Raw genomic sequence first — 19,626 nt, 5'->3', positions numbered from 1 at the left:
TCAGAGTTTTAAAATGACATCAGGATTCTCCCGTTTGTGTTTTCTTAAAAAGTTACCGACCTATCCAGGTATTTTGCTGTGGTTGCATTTGGGTTTTTGTTAGAAGAGGATGCTACAATAGATGTGGATTCTTGGTGTGGCACTGTGGGATAAACCACTGGATTGCAACCACAAAGTTGATGTTTCAAACTCACCAGCTGGCCTTTGGAAACCTTATATGGGTCTTTGCATCAGAACCACCTCGATGACACTTAAAAGCAACAACAGCAACAATGTAGGGGATGTAGAAAGGGGAACTTGAAAACTTGATGGAAAAAATAGCCCTTTTAATTTGCTGCTAAATGTCAATAAGAAAATAAAAATTTCTTTAATAACTGCATCCCTTTCTGAGATTTATTTTTAAATGTACTGGTAAATTCTTTAAAATTCTAATACATTGCGAAGTTAGCTGTAAAATGTTTTTATTTCTGTTTCTCCCAGTATACTGGCTACTCCCTGAATTCTCTCTCTACATTCGTAACTAAAATAGAGATAGCAACTTTTTGGCAGTGCTAGTTGGATGTGCGTAGTTTTATTGAAGCTATTTGTTATGAAAGCCTTAGAAAATGACAGCTGTGTGTTGTGGCGAAATATCCAGACAACTAGGAAAACAGCATTGACAATATTGGACTATTAGGCCATGTGTACCCCCTTACCCCAAGCCTCACCTCTTCCTGTTCATCAGTACAAAATGGCATTGTCATCATTCCATGTCATCAACCTGTAGATTGGTAGTAACTTAATTCATCTAACTTCAGTGCTGCATTCTTCTTGATTGTGCTATCTTGTCTCCTCCTAAACATTTACTTAACTGTACACTAAAAACCTAAACTGTTTTTGATAGTGGTAAGTAGTTTTAATTGTAGGAGTTGTGCATTCTTTCTGTTCAAACTCTTCCTCTGGTTATTTAAACGGGCTTGAACCACCAACCTTGCACTTAGCAGTCCAGTATTTATCCTACACTGTCACACCAGAACTCCATTTAAAGGGTTGGAAAAAGAAAATGATAAATTTTAAAAGAAAGGAGATAAGTTTAAACAATTGGCTTGTAAACTTGGGTAACACCCTAACTTCTATACTTGATATTGTTTTAAGAATTTTCATAGGTTAGGTTAAAGAGTGAAGTATGTGATCCACTTAACTGACTGATACAATGTTTGTCTTAGAGTAATTATATTTTTCTTTCAGCCTGTCAAATTAGCTGTTGTTTGCAAAGATGGGCAAGTTCACCTTTTTGAACATATATTAAATGGGTAAGTGGAAATCCCCCCCCCCCGCCCTTGAGCTGTTATTTGTTCATAGTCCTATTTCAGTGTATTTAATATTACATTGCTTTTCAGTTAGATTGTTTTGGAAGTAGTCTTAGGGCATGGACCATTTCTTCATATATTGTGGTTTGGAAAGTGGCTTATTTTGTATGCCTAGTAAGTATATGAGGAGCTCTGTTAGCATAGTGGTTACGAGTCAGGCTACTAACCTCGAGGTCAGCTGTTTGAAACTACCAGCTGTTTTGCGGGGAAAGATGAGTCTTTCTGCTCCCGCAAAGTTTTATTGCCTTGGAAACCCTGTTCGGGGTCGCTGTGAGTCAGAACCGATTCCACAACACATAAGCAACCAACCAAGTGTTGGATAGAATGACAGTGAATCATTAAAATCTTATAAGAAATGTGCAGAATGTCCCAAAGATGGTAGAAATGGGGGTGGGAGGGGGAGTAGCTAATAATCTGATCTCAAGAACTTCACAAAGATTTTAGAGAGGAAGAGGAGAACCTTTTAACTTGAAGTTACAGTGAAGAGCAAGGAGCATGATGCCTGGTGGAGAAAACAGACACTACTTGGTTGGACCGTGGGGGTGAATGTGGATAGAGCAAGAAGGTGCAGATGATTGCATTTCAGAGGTTTTGGTGAGGCTTTTGAGTATTGGGACCAACTGTAGCTGGTTGGTGGAATAGGGCAGGTATAGAGCCAAGTAGTGGCTTTGAAGCTCAGGATTATGAGAGGTGACTTAGGAACCTAGAGTTCTTGTGGTGTCTTGACAAAATGAGATAGAAAAGTATATAGGTTTCAAGGCAGATTGTGTTGGTGGGGTTTTGAGTATTGGTGAGTATGAGGAGTTGGGGAAATTTTGATAGGACTACTAATGTATCGTGGTGACCCCCTGGTCCCTTTTGAAGGTAGCGTAGCAGCTGCAGCAGACGGGCCATGTTTCATATTTGATGTCAACTGCAAAAAATTGGTATAAAGATGTTCTAATGTAATTGTGTTCATTGTTTTCATTTCTAGGTTCTGTAAAAAGCCTTTGACTTCAAACTGCACAATTCAGATAGCAGCACCTGGGAAAGGCAAGAAATCTACACCAAAACCCATCCCTATTCTAGCAGCTGGTTTTTGCTCAGACAAAATGTCATTGTTGCTTGTATATGGCAGTTGGTTTCAGCCCATCATTGAGCGAGTGGTACGTAGCTCCTATTCTGAAGTAGAACAATACGGTACCAAAATGTCCATTGAAAAGAGTTACTTAAAAATAATACTTGCTCTGCATATTGGAACACTTAAAAAGATATAATACATTCTCTTTTAATAAAAGCATTGGTTGGTTTATTTAGATTTGTGAGAATTCTTTTTCTTTAATCCTTGTATCTAGAACAATTGTTTTTTAACATCTAGTCAATATTAACAGAAAAAAATTTGAATTTTTATATCCTCTTTTGGGGAGGGTTGATACTGGTGTGGCGTGGAATCCTGATGTGGTACTGTGGGGTAATGCCACAGACTACAAGTTCGGTTTGAACTGTAGGGTTAGAGTTCAAGGTTACCAGCCACTCCTTGGAAACCCTATACAGGGTTGCTATGAGTCAGAACCGACTGAACAACAACAACATTAAGTCCTCAAAATCTGATGTATTTTACACTTGAAACACATTTCAGTCTGTACTTGCCATATTTCAAGTTCTCTGTAGCCACATGTGCTTAGTGGTTACCATTTTGGTTATCACAGACATAACTTCTATGGGGATTTTGTCTAGTTACACAAAAGGAAACCGTTTAATCAAAGAGTCCTTAATAGTAGAGCCCATTGAATTTTCTAAGAGGTAAAATCATGGGCAAGGCAATGATTTAACATTTTTTATTGTAAATGTTTCTTTAAGGGCATTTAGTGGATTCTCATGAGCATGTTTAATGACAGATGATTTCTTAAGAATGTACTTCTATACTCACATTAAGTAACACCCTCAGGGAGACTCCATAAAATACCACAAGTCCAAGCAAACTCTGGTTGAGTTTATTTTAATTAAATAATATATACGTTTTACTAAACAAGGAGAAATGTGAGCTGTGAGATATAATCAGCTCCTGTTCCTTTTATTACCTTTTTGTTTTGTATTTCTCCAGCAATATTGGTTGGTCTTACAGGCGGCTTCAAAAAGTTTATAGAAAGATGGAATTCAAAGTTAATGAAATTTTTCCATGAACTTTTTAAAGCCCTCTTGTGTGGGCATACAGAACTACATACGTGAAACCTTAAACCATAAATAGGATGGAACATACATACTTTGTTGTTTTTGTGTTTTTCCCCCATTTATTGTGACTTGGAGGACATTCATATCAGGACTCCGTCAGAGTATTTTGTTAGTCAGCATTACTGTCTTTGATTTGTTTTAGGAAAAGATAGTTTTAGGGTAGAACCATTTTTGTATGTGCGCGCGCATAGATTTTTCTTTGTAAGGGTACTTTCTTTAACCGATAATTTTTGTTTAAACTCTGATGCATATAAGAAATCTGTTTGTCTTTTAAAAGTATAAACATGAAAAATTTAAGCAGTTCATAACTGAAGAAAGTAAACATTGCCGAGTGTCTTTAGTGTTTATGTTCTCAGCTACCGTCAGTCTGATGATTGAGGCCAATACTTTTGTGAGAAGCTTTCCATTTACTTTTGTGTTTTATTTTTTGTGAAAACACGGTTGATCATATGTTTGTTACTGGTAATTGCTTGACATTTTCTCTTAATTTTTAATTTCCACCCATCTCTTTTCTTTTAAAAATGTATCTCCAGGCTTTAAACCCCAAAGAACCTCATATGTGCTTAGTAAGAGATATTTCAAACTGCTGGGCCCCTAAAGTAGAAACTGCTATAACAAAGGTAAGTGCATTACAGATTTGAAGTTGAGAATAAAGAGATTTAAACTCAGCACATTTAATTAAATGAAAATATTTAGAATTTGTATGTTGTTGTGTTGTTTGAAGAAAATGTAGGAGCAAAGTTCTTTATATTTTAGTTGTGAGTCACACATAATAGGCTATTCATTCAAGAAACATGCTTTGGACCTATTTGGATAAAGTTTTTTTTTTTAAAGAGAAAATTATTTTTTAGAATAAATTTCAATACTTAGTTTGATGGAAAAGGGATTCTGTATTTCAAGGTAAAATCAAACCATGATGGGCTTGGAATTTTATATTTCATATAAGAATATCACCATGGTGAACTGTGTTTTGAATATAAAACTTTGTCTCTTTATGTTGATCTTGTATGTTTGGAAGTTTAATGAGAAAAGGAATGCCGAGACTTGCTATGATGACATCCATGTGGTTTCGCTTGTGGCTGAGTTTCAGTGATGACACCTTTCTCTTGGCTGTCTGAGCATTTCTGGCAGTTAGATTACTGGGGAATCATAACGTGCAGCAACTCTCTACACATTTTAAAAACCAGACTGTCAATGTGTAGTCTGTAAATTTTGTTCTCCCCTTTGTTTTACTCTTAAAGTGATATTGTTATGTTTTGAAACTAAGGATTTTTATGCCAAATTCATTTAAAATTGATCTTTATTTCACATTATATTAAGTTAATTATATATTGAATTTTCCATTTGGTTACGCTTTTCAAAAACTGTTTGTTTTCTCACTGAGGATCAGTCTTGAAAGGAGTAGGCCGTAATTTCCTTTTTGTACACCCCTGCTCTTGCTATTTAACAGGTGAGAACACCAGTGATGAATTCTGAAGCAAAAGTTCTAGTGCCTGGAATTCCTGGTCATCGGGCAGCTAACAAGCTTGCTATTCCACAAACAGAGGAATTAGAGAACAAGAGGAAATTAGGGGAAAATGAGGTACTATAATGATTTTGTCCATATATTTGAGTTTAACATTTAAGATTACCCAGGCGGTTGTAACAAGTGTATAATGGCTCGAGTCTTAGATGAGATTTCATTAAGATTACTGCTGCCCTTTTTTATCCATGGTTCTGAAATTGTAAATTGTGACCTTTATAACTTTGTAAGACTTAACTTGGCTTCTGTTTAACTGAAGAAGGTGTAATTTTGGTCATTTGTTAATAGTTAGCCAAACGATAGGTAATTGAGTAATTGACAGTGGGATTTGCCATGATGACTTTTCATTGGGTTTCGCATGTTGCTGAGCTCTAATGATGCCTCTTGTCTCTTGGCTGCCTGAGCAAATCCTGACTAGTTTAGTGTTTGCTGATCTTTTAAAGTGACTTATTGTTTGTAAAGGAGCTGTGGGTAGTGTTAGTGGTTACGAGTGGGGCTGCTAATGTCATGGTCAGCAGTTCGAAACTGCCAGCCATTCCATGCGAGAAAGATGAAGATTTACAACCTTGAAAACCCTGTACAGGGTTGCTATGAGTTGGAACTGATTCCATGGCACATAACCATCAACCATTGTTTGTAAACGTTTCTCAACTCTGAAAATGTAACTGTTCTTGTCTTTGCAGACTACCCTTTTTATTATCCATTCACATTCAACATACTTTTCTAAAACTAGAATTTTAGCTGTTTAGATGATTATGGTTCAGTAGCACTTAGTTTTTTTTGTAGATCAATTCTTAAGCTGATTTTAAATGTCCTACTTACAGGACCAGGCAGTGTTTGTTCTGTTGTGTATAGGGTCGCTATGAGTTGGTACTGATTCAATGGCACCTAACAACAACAACAACAACAACAACAACAACAACAACAACAACAACTTACTCCTCAGTGATAATGATAACTGAATTTGAAAATGAAGTGCCATCTTTCCTTAGCTTGCTCTAGATCTAGCCCTTTGGACTCCTGGTGTGGCACTGTAGTGTCAGCACTGGACTTGAAACAACAAGGTTGATAGTTTGAACCCACCAGCTGCTCCTTGGAGTTATGTAGGGTCACTATGAGTTGGAACCAAGTTGACTTCATTTAACAACAACAGACTTGCCCTTTTGTTTCCCCTGAATTTTTAATGTTTTTCGTATGTTAGGATGACTGAAACATAGGGCTTTAACCATCTATTTTTCTTTGTTAGTTACGGAACATTTGCATTTTGACTGGTTTACTAAGGAGCTGGAAGATCATGGCTTATTAGGCTTGCTTTTATCCAGGGATGAATTCTATGCAATTGAATTTTTTATAGGAAAATGAATCCTATTTATTCATACTTAAATTTCAAATATGTGTCAAGGATAACATATTTATTGTGTAACATTCTAGCCAATAGACCATCTTTGGATACTAACGGGTACAGAGAAAAATGAGTATATTTTACAACTTGTTTTGGGAACCTTTCTTTTTAAAAAATAATTTCTTTTGTAATCTGCGGTCATTGTCATCAGTGATGATGATGATGTTGTTGTTGTTGTTAAGGGCTGTTGAGCCGATTCTGATTCATAGCCAACCTGTACAGTGTTTTCCAAGGAGCGGCTGGTACACTTGAGCCTCTGATTGTGCTGTGAGCAGTCCAATGCTTATTCTACAGTGCCACACCAGAACTCCCTAGACCTGGTGCTTTAGGGGTCATGCCATATCTTTGTAGCCTCTTTTGAGTGTTCAAATAAAGGCATTTTATGAATTACATTTTTCAAATCATGTGCTTACTAGGTGGCCATTGTTCCCTCTATTACAATCTGGAAGTTTGTATTGCAAAATTTCATATTTGTCCCCAGCAGTGGCATTGTACAATGCTGTTTTATTTAAATGGGGAAAATTTTTGTATTTTTTAGGGGTAATTGTTCAAATAATTTGAATAAACTGCTTGAGGCTTTGTCTGTCTAATCATTTTACTTAAATAGTAGGGTGCTGTCAACATTAACCAGATCATTTCTGTTTTGTAGGTTAGCATTGAAGAACGCCTTGGGGCAATGGATATTGATTCAAAAAAAAGAAAAGATGACCTTCCACAGACGAATAGCTTCCCAATTCTCCTTACACAGGGCTTAGAAAGTAATGATTTTGAAATGTTAAATGTAAGTACTAAAGCACCTTTTTTTTGTTTTTAATCTTAGCCCGTGATTGATGTTACCACATTTATAGTGAATAACCATGTTGTGTAGCTGTTTAGAATTTAGTGTTTATGAATTTAGTCAAATGTACGTCACTTGGTGGTACTACACAGACAGACACCATCCTACAAAGGGATTGTATTGGGTCATTTTAAACCTGGAATGCATTTTCTCATAGAAATACTGTTCTGAGTGATGATTTGCTTCTTGGGCTCAATCCACAAAAGCCTTTATAAACGTAGTGTAGCTGCACTATAGTACTCAGCATTCTAGATCACAATTTATATTTCTTTCTGTAGGAAAATGCGTTCCTGAGTTTTTACTCTGGATTCCAGAAACTTATATCCCCCTGGCCGAGAGAGGGGGCAGTGAGGTGGAACCTTGGCAATGGGTAGGAGGTTTGGAGGAAAGATTCAAGAGGGTTGGGGGTGATGTTGTGAAGTATTTAGAGGTAAAAGAAATAGAAATTTTCTTTAAGAAGAGGTATTTATTATTTCTGTGTAGTTTGTATGTTGGTGACTGCTTGTATGAAGTTAATGCTATTGTCTTAAATTCCAGTATTTGATAATTGTTTATCCACTGTATATGTGGTAAATAATTGATTTTTAAGCACTGTCTGGTCAGATTTTAAAAATCACATTTGTTAAATGCATTTATTTTGGTGATTCTGTTATAGTGCCACTCACTCAGCATGTTGTTAATGCCATTGAGTCAGTTCTGACCCATAGTGACCCTGTATAGGGCTTCCAAGGAGCAGCTTGGTGAGCTTGAACTGCTGACCTTGCAGTTCAAACTGACATTGTTGTCCTGCTCATTAACCTATAGCGCCACATCACTCAGCATAGACGTGACTTTAGTATTAGATGTAATATATGAATTGTCTCTGTAATTTTCTCCAAGTAGAATACTTTATATATGTGTTTAAAGAGATTTTGTAAAATTATAGCAGAAACCAGTAGGTCTGAAAAACCTCAAATTGCTTTTTAAGTAATTTATATTGTATTTTGGAAAGTAGATTTTCATTTGTCATTGCACTAGAAACCTAGGTGAGGATTGGTGAAGAAGAAAGAAGCACTACTGGTGTGGCACTTATAGGATAAGCATTAAACTGAACCACAAGGTCAGCAGTTCAAACCCACCAGTTGCTCCTTGGGATCCCTATACAGGGTTATTATGAGTTGGAACTGACTTGATGCACTTTACGCCAGCAACAAATGACAATGGTTTTGTAATGGAATTTAACCTATGTGTGATCCTTGGCAAGTGAACTATGCTTTGAAGCCTTCTTCCTTAGTATCTGCTAAATTGTCAATTTTTTTCTTTTTTACCTTTACTAAGAAAAATTTTGAAGCACTTACAAAAATATAATGCTCCCCCCATAAATACCCATCAGCCAGTTTCACCAGTTCTCAACACGAGGGAATCTTGTTTCATCTCACCTGCTTATATCCCTTCCCTTCTTTCCACTCCCATATTTCCCAGATTATCCCAGATTATCTGATAAATTAAAAAAAAAAAAGTTTATTTTTGCTTTATCCAATACAGGTGTCCAATAAAGATAATGCGCCTGTTAGGTCTCTCCTCTTCTTGGTGTATTTCTGGAGAAGCCGTTATAAATAGCACCCTGTGTGGCGCTGTAGGTTAATGTGCCAGAATCAAAGCCATTTGAACTGCAAAGTTGGTGGTTCAAGCTCACCAGTTGCTCTTTGGAAAACCCTATACAGGGTCACTATGGGTCAGAGTCTACTCAATGGCACTTAACATGAACAATAGAGGTTCTACATTCTGGATTTTGCCTTATTTCTGTATTACATCATTTAGCATGTCCTCTCTTGATTATATTTACTGTGCACTGGTAGTTTGATACAGAAGCTTAAAGAAATTCAGGATAGAATCGTTTTGGCAAGAATGTAGTTGTACTATTCTGCCAGGAGCTCTGCAGTGTCTGGTATTCTGTGATATTAGTGGCAATTGGTGATGATTGCCTAGATTCATAATTTGAGTTTACAAAATGGTCTTTTTAAAAAAAATCAGAAGTACATTTCCCCCCAGGAAATGCAGGATTAATAGATGCTTTATTATTTTCCTTTATTTACCATATCTCAGAAAACTAGTTCTTTAGCATCTGTGAAAGAGGCCAATGAGGTTTTCTTTCTCATAAATTATTATGTTCCATGGACTTGCAGTTGTTGTTAGGTGCCATTGAGTCGGTACCGACTCATAGCAACCCTGAGGAGGGCAGAATGAAACACTGACCAGTCCTGGGCCCTGGGCCAACCTCACAATTGTTACCACGCTTGAACCCATTGATGCTGCCACTTTGCCAATCCATGTCTCTGGGGGTCTTCTCTGACACTCCACCTTAAGAAACCTGTTATCTTCTTCAAAGACTGGTCCCTCCTGACAATATGCCCAAAGTATGGGAGACTAAGTTTGGCCATACATTTTCATCATTTCCTTCTTTCTTCTTAATGACTTTTTGCTTTCTTCATGTATGATGTTCTTGATGTCATCCCACAACTCTTTTGGTCTTTAGTGTTTAATGTATTAAATTTGTTCTTCAGATGATCTTTAAATTCAGTTGGGATATATTCAAGGTCATATTTTGGCTCTTGTGGACTTGTTTTCATTTTCATCTGCTTCAGTCTGAATTTGCGTATGAGCAACTGATGGTCTGTTCCACAATCTGCCCCAGCCTTGTTTTCACTTAGGATATGGAGCTTTTCCATCATCTGTGTGTAATTAATCTCAGAAATGGAAATCCTCACCCTTAAGAGTGAGAGAACTACATACCTCTTAGATTGTTGTTGGGGAGAGCCATCCATCGGTTCCAACTCAAAAAGTGACACCGGATAGGCTTTCCCAAGAGCAGTTAGTGGGTTTAACCCACTGACCTTGCAGTTGGTAGTCCAGTGCTTATCCTACAGCATCACACCAGGTTAAACATATACTACCATAAGGCTTTGACATTCTGGAGAATAAAAAACATGTTCATTCAATGACTTGTATATAAATGTTTATAACAGCTTTATTAGTAGTAATTAAGAACTGGAAAGAAATGATAGGTTCCTTAATGGGTGAATTGAGAAACCAATTGTTTGTCTAGCAATATGAGGACTGGGTTGTTGATGTGCCAACAACATATGATGAATCTCACAGACAAAAATTACAGGGTCTATAATTTCATTTATTTAAAACTTCTAGATACACAAACCAGTCTGACATTTAGAGGTTGCTAGGGGATTGGAAGTGTGGGAGGAGGCATGGATTATAAAGGGGTCTGAGGACTCCTGGAGGGGCACTGTTGGATCAGCGCTGGACTGCACATCACAAGTCTGCAGTTCAAACCCACTAGCTGCTCTTTGGAAACCCTACACAGGGTCGCTGTGGGTCAGAACCAACTCGATGACACTTAACAATAACAACAACAAAAGGGTGCGTAGGATTCCTAGTATGGATAAGCACTGGACTGTTTACCACAAAATCTGCATTTCTAACCCACCAGCTGCTCCTTGGAAATCCTATATAGAGTTGCTATGAGGTGGAACAACTTGATGGCACTTAATATCAACAAGGAGAGTTTATGAGGAATGGAATGTTTATTTTAAACTTTGCTTCAATTGTAATGTAATAAAATTGTAAAAGGAAAAAAAAAATACTTTAAACAGCATAATCTTGGTAGTTATAACTGTTTTATGGTTGTTTTAAATATGTCCTCAAGAAAAGCCTTCACTTGGTTTGAGATACCCTTTAAGAATTAACTGAAAATTTGTTAAAATTTTTTCTGCCCCACAATTTAGAATAGTTTCTAAATAGCTGGATGGACATACATTCTTGTTTGGCGGTTCTGTTTTTCACCTGCTGTCCTTATAGTTATTAATAGGATCATTTTTCCATTTCAGAAGTGTTCTGCTTTGGATAACAAATTATATGATCACTTTTACAGCATTGGAAGTGTTCACAGACTACATGTCTTTCAAATGTCTATTTCTTAACCATACTTTTGGTTTAAATAATTGCACATTTTAGGTTATTGAAACTGTCATTTTAGAATAGTCCATTCTTTTGTAGCCCAGTAATTGTGCATAAAAAGTTTGTTTTCTTTTTTAACTTAAGCAACTGTATACTTTTTAGTTATGTAAGTGATATTTTTTAAAGTAATATTTGACTTGACTTTTGGGCCAGAGGGTGTTACTGTAAAGATATTTTTACAGGCAAATTAAATCCGTAGGGAATTCTGAAAGGATATGTGAACCAAAAAACCAAACCCATTGACATTCAGATGATTCTGACTGAAAGTCACTGTTCAAATGGGTTAGAAACGAATTCTTCTCTTTGTTTGCTCTGGTGCTTGTGTTCTGCACATGTCTTTCAGCAATTACAACTGAAACTGAGCACTCACCATTAAAGGGAGACCCTGTCGGAGTTAATAACTTGGGGAAGAATAAATATTTCAAACGTATTTAAGAGGAGGAAGGAGATGCAGGGGAGGAATCAGGATTTTTGAGACCTGAAAGGGCTTTTATTTTCTACCCTTTGCTTCTATAGTTGAAATTTCTAGGATTTGAGAAGTTTCATGGCCTGTCCAAGAGGACATAGCTTCTAATATCAGGATCAAGATGAATTTGCATTTTCTCCTTTTGTATAACCTGGGGTTAAAACTGGGTGTCACCCATATATTCACAAAGTAGTTTTAATGTACACATCCATTCTGTGGTCTTTTGGATGGTTTAAAATTTTGCCAAATAGTTAACACTTTATTTTTTAAAAGCGTTGTTGGTTTTTAGTATACTACTGTGTTTGGTCCATATTTGTGTAGACACATCTCTCACAGAAACGTCTTATCTTTTAAATTCTGTTTGTCTGCATGTAAATGTCTAGAGATGTTCTTTTGTGTTCTACACAGAAATTTGACTCACGTAGAATTTATAGAGAAGAAACTGGTTTAATGAAGTAGATCTTTGATAACCCAAGGCTGTACCTGTATGGTAGAAATGTGACATAACATTTCTCCATTCAACTTTTCAGTCTCTCTAACCTTTTCTTGAAATTGAATTAGTTGTTTGCCTTGGTCTGTTTAATTATTTTACATACTTTTTCCTTAGCTTCTCAGTATGCTCATCTTAATATTTCTTTCGTTTTCCCACAGAAAGTACTTCAAACTAGGAATGTAAATTTAATCAAGAAGACAGTGTTAAGGATGCCGCTGCATGCTGTTATTCCATTATTGCAAGAGGTGAGCTAAGCGTTGGACTGCTAACTGCAAGATCAGTAGTTTAAGTCTATCAACCACTTTGTGGAATAAAGACGAGGCTTTCTGCTCCTTTAAAGATTTACAGTCTCAGAAAAACCTTATACAGGGTCACTGTGAGTTAGAGTTGACTCCACAGCATGCAACCATCACCAATACTATGACTGTAGTAACCCTTGTGGCACAGTGATTAAGCTTTGTGATCTGAGCCCTCCAGTTGGTCCCTGGGGGAACGATGTGACAGTCAGCTTTGGGTAAAGATTTACTGCCTTGGAGAAACAGGTCTGCCTTGTTTTAGAGTGTCAGTATGAGTCAGAATCATCTTGAGGGCAGCGGCCAATACTATGAATTTAGGAGAATGTCCAGTATTTAGAGATTTGAATTTGTAGTACTAGGTTAAGTCAAAAAGTATTCCTACTAGGATTCCAGTTCATACATACCTGGGATCATTCCAAATAAAACGTCCTTAAACACATCTCTGACATTAGTGGATGACTACAGACAAGTTCCCTCAATAATGCATCTGTGTTAGTCTTCTCAGGGGATTTCCTGGATCAGTTTAGAATGTTATGTCGACTTTTTTGGGGACTCCAAAGAAATAATCTTGCTAAATTTTTTTTGAAGGACATAGGTCTATCTTAAGGGGCCTTATTGGAGTCCTGGTGTGCCAATGTAGGATAAACACTGGACTGCTTACCACAAGGTTTATGGGTCAAATCCAACAGCTCATCCTTGACACCCTTTGCAGGGTTGCTGTGAGTCAGAACTTACTGGACGGCATTTAACAACAATATCAGGTCCTTATGCATACATTTTAAGAAAATTTGATAAAAAAAGGCCAGGAAATTTGTATTGAGGAATTATTTTCCATAACGACCATGCACCTGCTCAGTTTTCGAGGGTAACAAGGACTGTCTGGTGAGAATTTCATTGGGAAACCTTACCCCATCTACCGTACAGCCATGAGCTTGTCCTTTCAGAATCCTTTTGGTTCCCAGACTTAAAGAACATTGAAAAGGAATTAATTAGAGTCCCTTAGGATGGTGATACTGCTGTTTACATGTGGTGTAAACCAAAAGAGCACAGAATTCTTTGGGGAAGGGTTCTTGTTAAATTGTCGTCAAGTTGATTCCGATTCATAGTGACCCTGTATAAAGTTTCTAAGGAGTGGCTGGTGGGTTTGAACCATAGACCTTGTGGTTAGCAGTCCAGTCCAACAGCACCACACCAAGAAAGGGTTACTGAAAGGGAAATAGACTTTTAAAAGTGTATAGACCTAGGTGGAACATATGTTGAGAAATAATAGCTTCAAATTTTGATAATTTTGCTTAATAAAGGTTTCTGTAATTTTTGTAGCCATGCCTTTTGATTTAGCTTCTTATGCAAGGCGCCTGACATTTGGAGAGTGGATGACTAGGAGGAATTCTTCAATACTGTAGAAAGACTTGTAAGTCTATGAATTCCTCAGGTAATGGTAGGAAATGTCTTTGGCATTTTTAAAAATCCTTCATTTTTATTCTGTGACTGTATGTCCCTGTGTACCTGAAAGGCTTTTGGAGCTTTAAGTTGAATGTTGAATATGCAGATGTCACCTACATGAGGTATGATTGTTATAGAAATTCCAGTGTGGAGCCTCCAAATTTTCATTTTGGTTTTGTTGAAATAATTTTTGTACGTTTTGATTTTTAAATCCCAGAAGGGCTCTTAATCTCTCTGAAGAGAGATACATCTTTATGTGATTGGAGAGGGCACTCAACTCTGGGAAACCCTATGCAACATTGCTATGAGCCAACAGCGCACAATAGTAGCACAGTATGAGTAACCTTTACCCTCGCTTTCTGAAAAGCTGTTGTGTTGACTTTGCTCAAGTAACAGTGTTAAGAAAAGGGGTATTAGAAGCTGTGGTGCCTAGGAAACTTCATGTGTACAGTTGTTGATAGCCTGTTAGGGCACCAGAGGGAGAACTCAGATCACCTCACAGAGTCTGGAAGCATTGAGAGCCAGTGAAGGGTAGGTAGTAAGATGTGATAAGAGTTGAATTCAAAAAAATTTTTTTTCCCTCTTTGTCCCTCTTTGTCTCTTTTTAATTCATAACCAGATTGACAGAAGCTTATCATATGAAAGTCCTGATGTAGCACTGTAGGTTAATGCCCTTGGAAATCCTGTGGGTCAGAACTGCCTTGATGGTACTTAACAACAACAGTAGATTGTTAAAGGAGTACTTGTGGCTCTGTAGGATAAGCACTGGGTTGCTCACCACATGATGGGCAGTTCTATGCCTACAGCCACTCTAAGGTAGAACGGTATAACTTTCTGCTCCCATAGATATACAGCTTAGGAGTTCTGGTGTGGCGCTCTGGGTTAATGCACTGAATTGCAAAGTTGGTTTGAACCTCAGGGTCAGTGGTTCAAGCTCACCAAGCTGTTCCTTGAAACACTATATAGGGTCGCTGTGGATCAGAACCAACTTGACAGCACTTAATAACAGTAATGCCTAGGATTGTTGATGACACTTAACAGCAACAACAATGCCTCCGACTGGGCCTACCTAATACTTAATTTCAGCTTTGGAAAACGCTATATAGGTTTTCTATGAATATGAACGACTCCACACTCTTAACAACAGCACAATTCTGACTCATAGCGACCCTACATGTGGTTTCTGAGGGTATATCTTTATGGCAGCAGACAGCCTCATTTTAATCCCATGGATCAGTTGGTAGATTTGAACTGCCAAATTTGTGGTTAGCAGTCCAGTGTGTATCTTATAGCACCACCAGGGCTATTGATACTTCGATTCTATTTTTTTTAAATGGTGGAGTGTTTTGTGAGAATAGGCTTGATATTAATATGGTGACTTACCATTATTAATAGAGGGAACCTCTATATTTGAAAAGTATTGTGTATTAGGAGAGGCTTAGCCATGTTTTTTTTAAGGAGCTCTGGTAGTGTAATGGTTACAGATCGGCCTGCGAACCGCAAGGTCAGCAGTTCGAAACTGCCACTGGAGAAAGATAAGGCTTTGTTCTCCCGTAAAGATTTACAGCCTTGGAAACCCTGTTCAGGGTTGTTATGGGTGGGAACTGACTCATCGGCACTTAACAACAACAACAACAAAAGCCATGTTTTTAGAATATATTTAAATTTTGCGTAACTTAGATGCTCATCTGTATATTTTTAAAATTGAGATAATTCACAAACCATAAAATGACCCTTTAAAAACATACAACTCAGTGTGTATATTTTACAGTTATGCTGTCACCACCCCAAAAAAAGAAAACCCCCTACACATTAGGCAGTTACTCTACATTTTCTCCTACCCCAAGCAACCACTTAGCTATTTTGTCTCTCAATTTGCCTATTCTGGGCTTTTCATTTAAATCATAGCCCAGATTTCTTTCCAGGCAATTGCTCACTGCAGAGATATATTCCTAGAATCTATTTAGGTTGAAAATGCACCTTTACGTGGACTAATAGTGTTTTGCTACAGCCATTATTTCCCTTTGTTCTTAGGGGTGTGTTTGTTGGGGACCAAGCGCTGTTGCTAATCATGCTTTTCTCCTCCTCAGCTCACCAAGAGATTGCAAGGACATCCTAACAGGTAAAATATTTAAGTGACTTCACTTCAATTTATTATTTTTTATGAATATATTCAAGGCAGTTGTTAAAAACTGAATTATCTGCAGCATGAAATTAAATATTAGGTAAAACCAGTTCTAACTAGTTTGGAGTATTGAATATTATCTGCTCTCTCACCTTTTTTAAAGGTGAATGATTCTTATTTCTAAGGTTTATATTTTCTATTTGAAAACTATGTAGATTTTAAAATTTTCTCATTAGGTCATTTATGTGAATTTAACGACTTTGTTTTAATTAACCATGATTTATAAAATTGTTGTAGAATTTTCTGACCTCTGGTATCTGCTTAAGATGCTGTAAGGAAATTACGGAGTCTTTTTTTCTTAACAATTTGATAAGATCCTCAGTTTGTAATATAGTATTCCTGGCATCTACAATATACAGACTTGTCTTTTCTAAATTTATGTTTCCTGACAAGGCTCCATTCACTAGCTTTTGAAGCTCATAGCAGAAGAAGGTGAAAGAATTCATGAATTAGGTCAGGTGTTTTATACACTTTTGGGCGGTTGTTGCCTTTTAATGGGATGGAAATCTTTATGACTTGTTTCTGTTATTGGGTAAATGATGGGCTCAAACATTTGATTTAATAAAATGCAAAATTCGTCTTGCCTCATTTGGATTAATATCACTGACTTGGAATCATTTTATTATGAAGTAATGAATGGATTTTATTCTTGAAATAGAATTGTTTTTTAAAAAAAGGATTTTTGTCCCATTTCCCTTTCTGTATGTCTTCCCCAAGGTTAATATTAGACAGATTTCAAATAGACTCAGTAAAAGAATTGTCACATTCATAGTGATTTGTTTATTATACTCATCTTCACAGAGTACAATTTATAGATACTCACTTTGGCTATTTGGATTTTTTTGAGTTTGTAACTGAGTTGTATTTAATTTTCAATGTATGAACACTAGTTACTTGTTCTTTTTGCTTTATTTTCCAGTGCTGTTTTAATGGTTCAGTGGCTGAAATGTGTGCTAACAGTCCATGCTTCGTATCTGTCTACAGTAAGTCTTTTCACCTATAATTGCTAAGTAATGATAGGTTGATAAACATTAACAAACCTATCCTTTCTTCATCTGTCTTTTAAACCATCAAATACTTTCTTTAGAGATTTTGTTTCCCCAGGTTCAATAATATCCCTTTTATAGGAACAAACAGACCTTTATAAATTGGTCTGTTTGTTCCTGGTTAGTATACACGTATTGTATATATAGAGTAATAAATATTCTAGGGAAAACTTTGGAAAAATGAAGAAAGGAAAAAAGTCATATATTTATATATTTGTCTTTAGATACTTTTCTGTCAAAATTGCATTTACATTATATGGTAGTTGGTTATGTGCCGTTGAGTTGATTTCGACTCATAACGACCCTGCTTAGGGTTTCTGAGGCTATAGATCTTTATGGGAGCAGAAAGCCTTATCTTTTTCCCACAGAACCACTGGTAGTTTTGAACTGCTAATCCTGAGGTTAGTAGCCCGATTCGTAACCACTACGCTACAAGAACTCCTTTACATTATATGAAGGGGCTTCAATAACTTCATGGAGAAATTTCATCTTTCTTTGAGCTTTTTAAAGTCCTCTTGTATGTAATCCTGACCTTTTAAAAAAAAATGCCAGGTTGTAAAAATTTATACATATGCTCACATAACTTACTACAGCAGTATAAAATGTATTTTATGAGGATACATAAATGATCTAATTAAATAATATAGTACCTCCAGTATGGATTACACTTCAGTATAAAGAAAACAAAAACCTTACAGTTGGATCAGTAAGTAATATCATGATAAACGTAGAAGGATGAATTTTTCAGGATTTCATTTTACTTGGATTCACAACCAGTTGCAGCAGTCAAGAAATCAGATGACATATTGAATTGGGCAAGTTACTGCATTGTTGTTGTTAAGTGCCATTGCATTGGTTTAAACTCGCAGCTACACTGTGCACAACAGATCGAGACACTGCTTGGTCCTGTGCCATCGTCACAATTATTGTTATGTTTCCACCATATGCCTGCCAGTTTATTGTACTTTGGTAGTGTGCATGTTGTGATGGTGGAAGCTATGTCACCGGTATTTTAAGTGTCAGCAGGGTCACCTGTAGTAGACAGGTTTCCATGGAGCTTCTAGACAAAGACAGACTAGGAAGAAGGAGAGAGACTTCTGAATGGTTAGCCATGGAAAATTGTAGAGGATCACTGTCAGATATAGTACCAGGAGATGAAAACATGAAAAACATCAGTACATTATCAGAGAGAGTGCTGGAAGATGAGTCCATCAGGAAGGCACTCAAAATACAACTGGGGAAAGAAGAGCTGCCTACTTAGAGTGATCATAATGATTTGAATGGAGTGAACCTTTCGGGACCTTCATTTGTTGATGGAACATCCATTAATAATTGGAATGTGTGACGCCTGACACTAGAAAAATTGAAAGTTGCCAAAAGTGAAATGGAACACATAAAGATTGATATCCTAGATATTTTAGTGGGCTGAAATGGTCTGGTATTGGTCCTTTTGGATCAGTTATGTGGTTCACTAAGCTGGGAACAGCAAATTGACATTTACTGTCAAAAAGAACTTACTAAGATCTCTATTGAAGTACAGTGCTGTCTGTGATAGGATAATATCCATATACCTACAAGGAGCACCAGTTGATCCTACTATTCAAATTTATGGATCAACCACTGAAGCCAGTAATGATGAAATTAAAGAATGATACCAACTTCTTCAGTCTGAAATTGATCAGACATGTAATCAAGATGCAATAATCATTACTAGTGATTGAACTGTGAAGGTTGGAAACAGAAGGATTAGTAATTGGAAAATACAGCCTTAGTGATAGAAATGATGCTGGAGAGATAGCATGATAGAATTTTGCGAGACTTACTCATTGCAAAATACCTTTTTATTTTTTAAACATACACCACCAGCAGCTGCTGTAAAAGGACGCTTTATTGTTTTCATTTGGTTGGCGGCTTGGATGAAGAAGGGCTCCAGGGTGTTGATGATGCTGCCTCTGTTGCTGGAGAGCAAGGTTCAGACAGTAGGTCTGAGAACAGGGGAATACTGAAGGCCCTTCACAGGTTGCAGGACTCTACAGGTTCTTCCTAGTTGTGCTTGAGGGTGAGTCTCTTGAAGAGATAGTCTACCAGCCGTGCCTGGGGCCCAGCCATTCTGTGGAGGTGGGTCAAGTGGTTGCCCATCTTCTTAATAATTCTATATTTCCCCATAAAGGAAATGGTTCTTTAGAAAGTCACAGAGGTGGTGGTCTGTGTGGATAGCACCCACGGCATGCAGATCCAGAAGAAACTGGTTCAGGTTCTTCTCCAGGGCCAGGGCGGCTTCCATGGTGTCCAGAGTTCTTCCTCACTCATCTTGGGGGAGGGCTTCTGCATGTCCTGGAAGAGAGAGCGCGACCACCATGCTGG

At 37.2% G+C, this 19,626-nt stretch overlaps 1 protein-coding gene across 1 annotated transcript in view; it reads left to right on the top strand.

The window, feature by feature from the left end:
- Positions 1-19,626, top strand: part of WDR43 (WD repeat domain 43) — a 72,997-nt gene that overhangs the window by 42,047 nt on the left and 11,324 nt on the right. The window contains exons 7-14 of the mRNA XM_006835169.1: positions 1,228-1,292; positions 2,323-2,494; positions 4,094-4,180; positions 5,011-5,142; positions 7,134-7,265; positions 12,451-12,537; positions 16,122-16,153; positions 17,136-17,199. Coding sequence (XP_006835232.1) covers positions 1,228-1,292; positions 2,323-2,494; positions 4,094-4,180; positions 5,011-5,142; positions 7,134-7,265; positions 12,451-12,537; positions 16,122-16,153; positions 17,136-17,199 — 771 coding nt within the window. The remainder of the gene's footprint in view (positions 1-1,227; positions 1,293-2,322; positions 2,495-4,093; positions 4,181-5,010; positions 5,143-7,133; positions 7,266-12,450; positions 12,538-16,121; positions 16,154-17,135; positions 17,200-19,626) is intronic.

Source organism: Chrysochloris asiatica, unplaced genomic scaffold (genome assembly GCF_000296735.1).
Source record: "Chrysochloris asiatica unplaced genomic scaffold, ChrAsi1.0 scaffold00016, whole genome shotgun sequence".
Taxonomy (NCBI): domain Eukaryota; kingdom Metazoa; phylum Chordata; class Mammalia; order Afrosoricida; family Chrysochloridae; genus Chrysochloris; species Chrysochloris asiatica.
The sequence above is the reverse complement of the archived record's forward strand: the minus strand, read 5'-3'. Positions and strand labels throughout refer to the sequence as shown.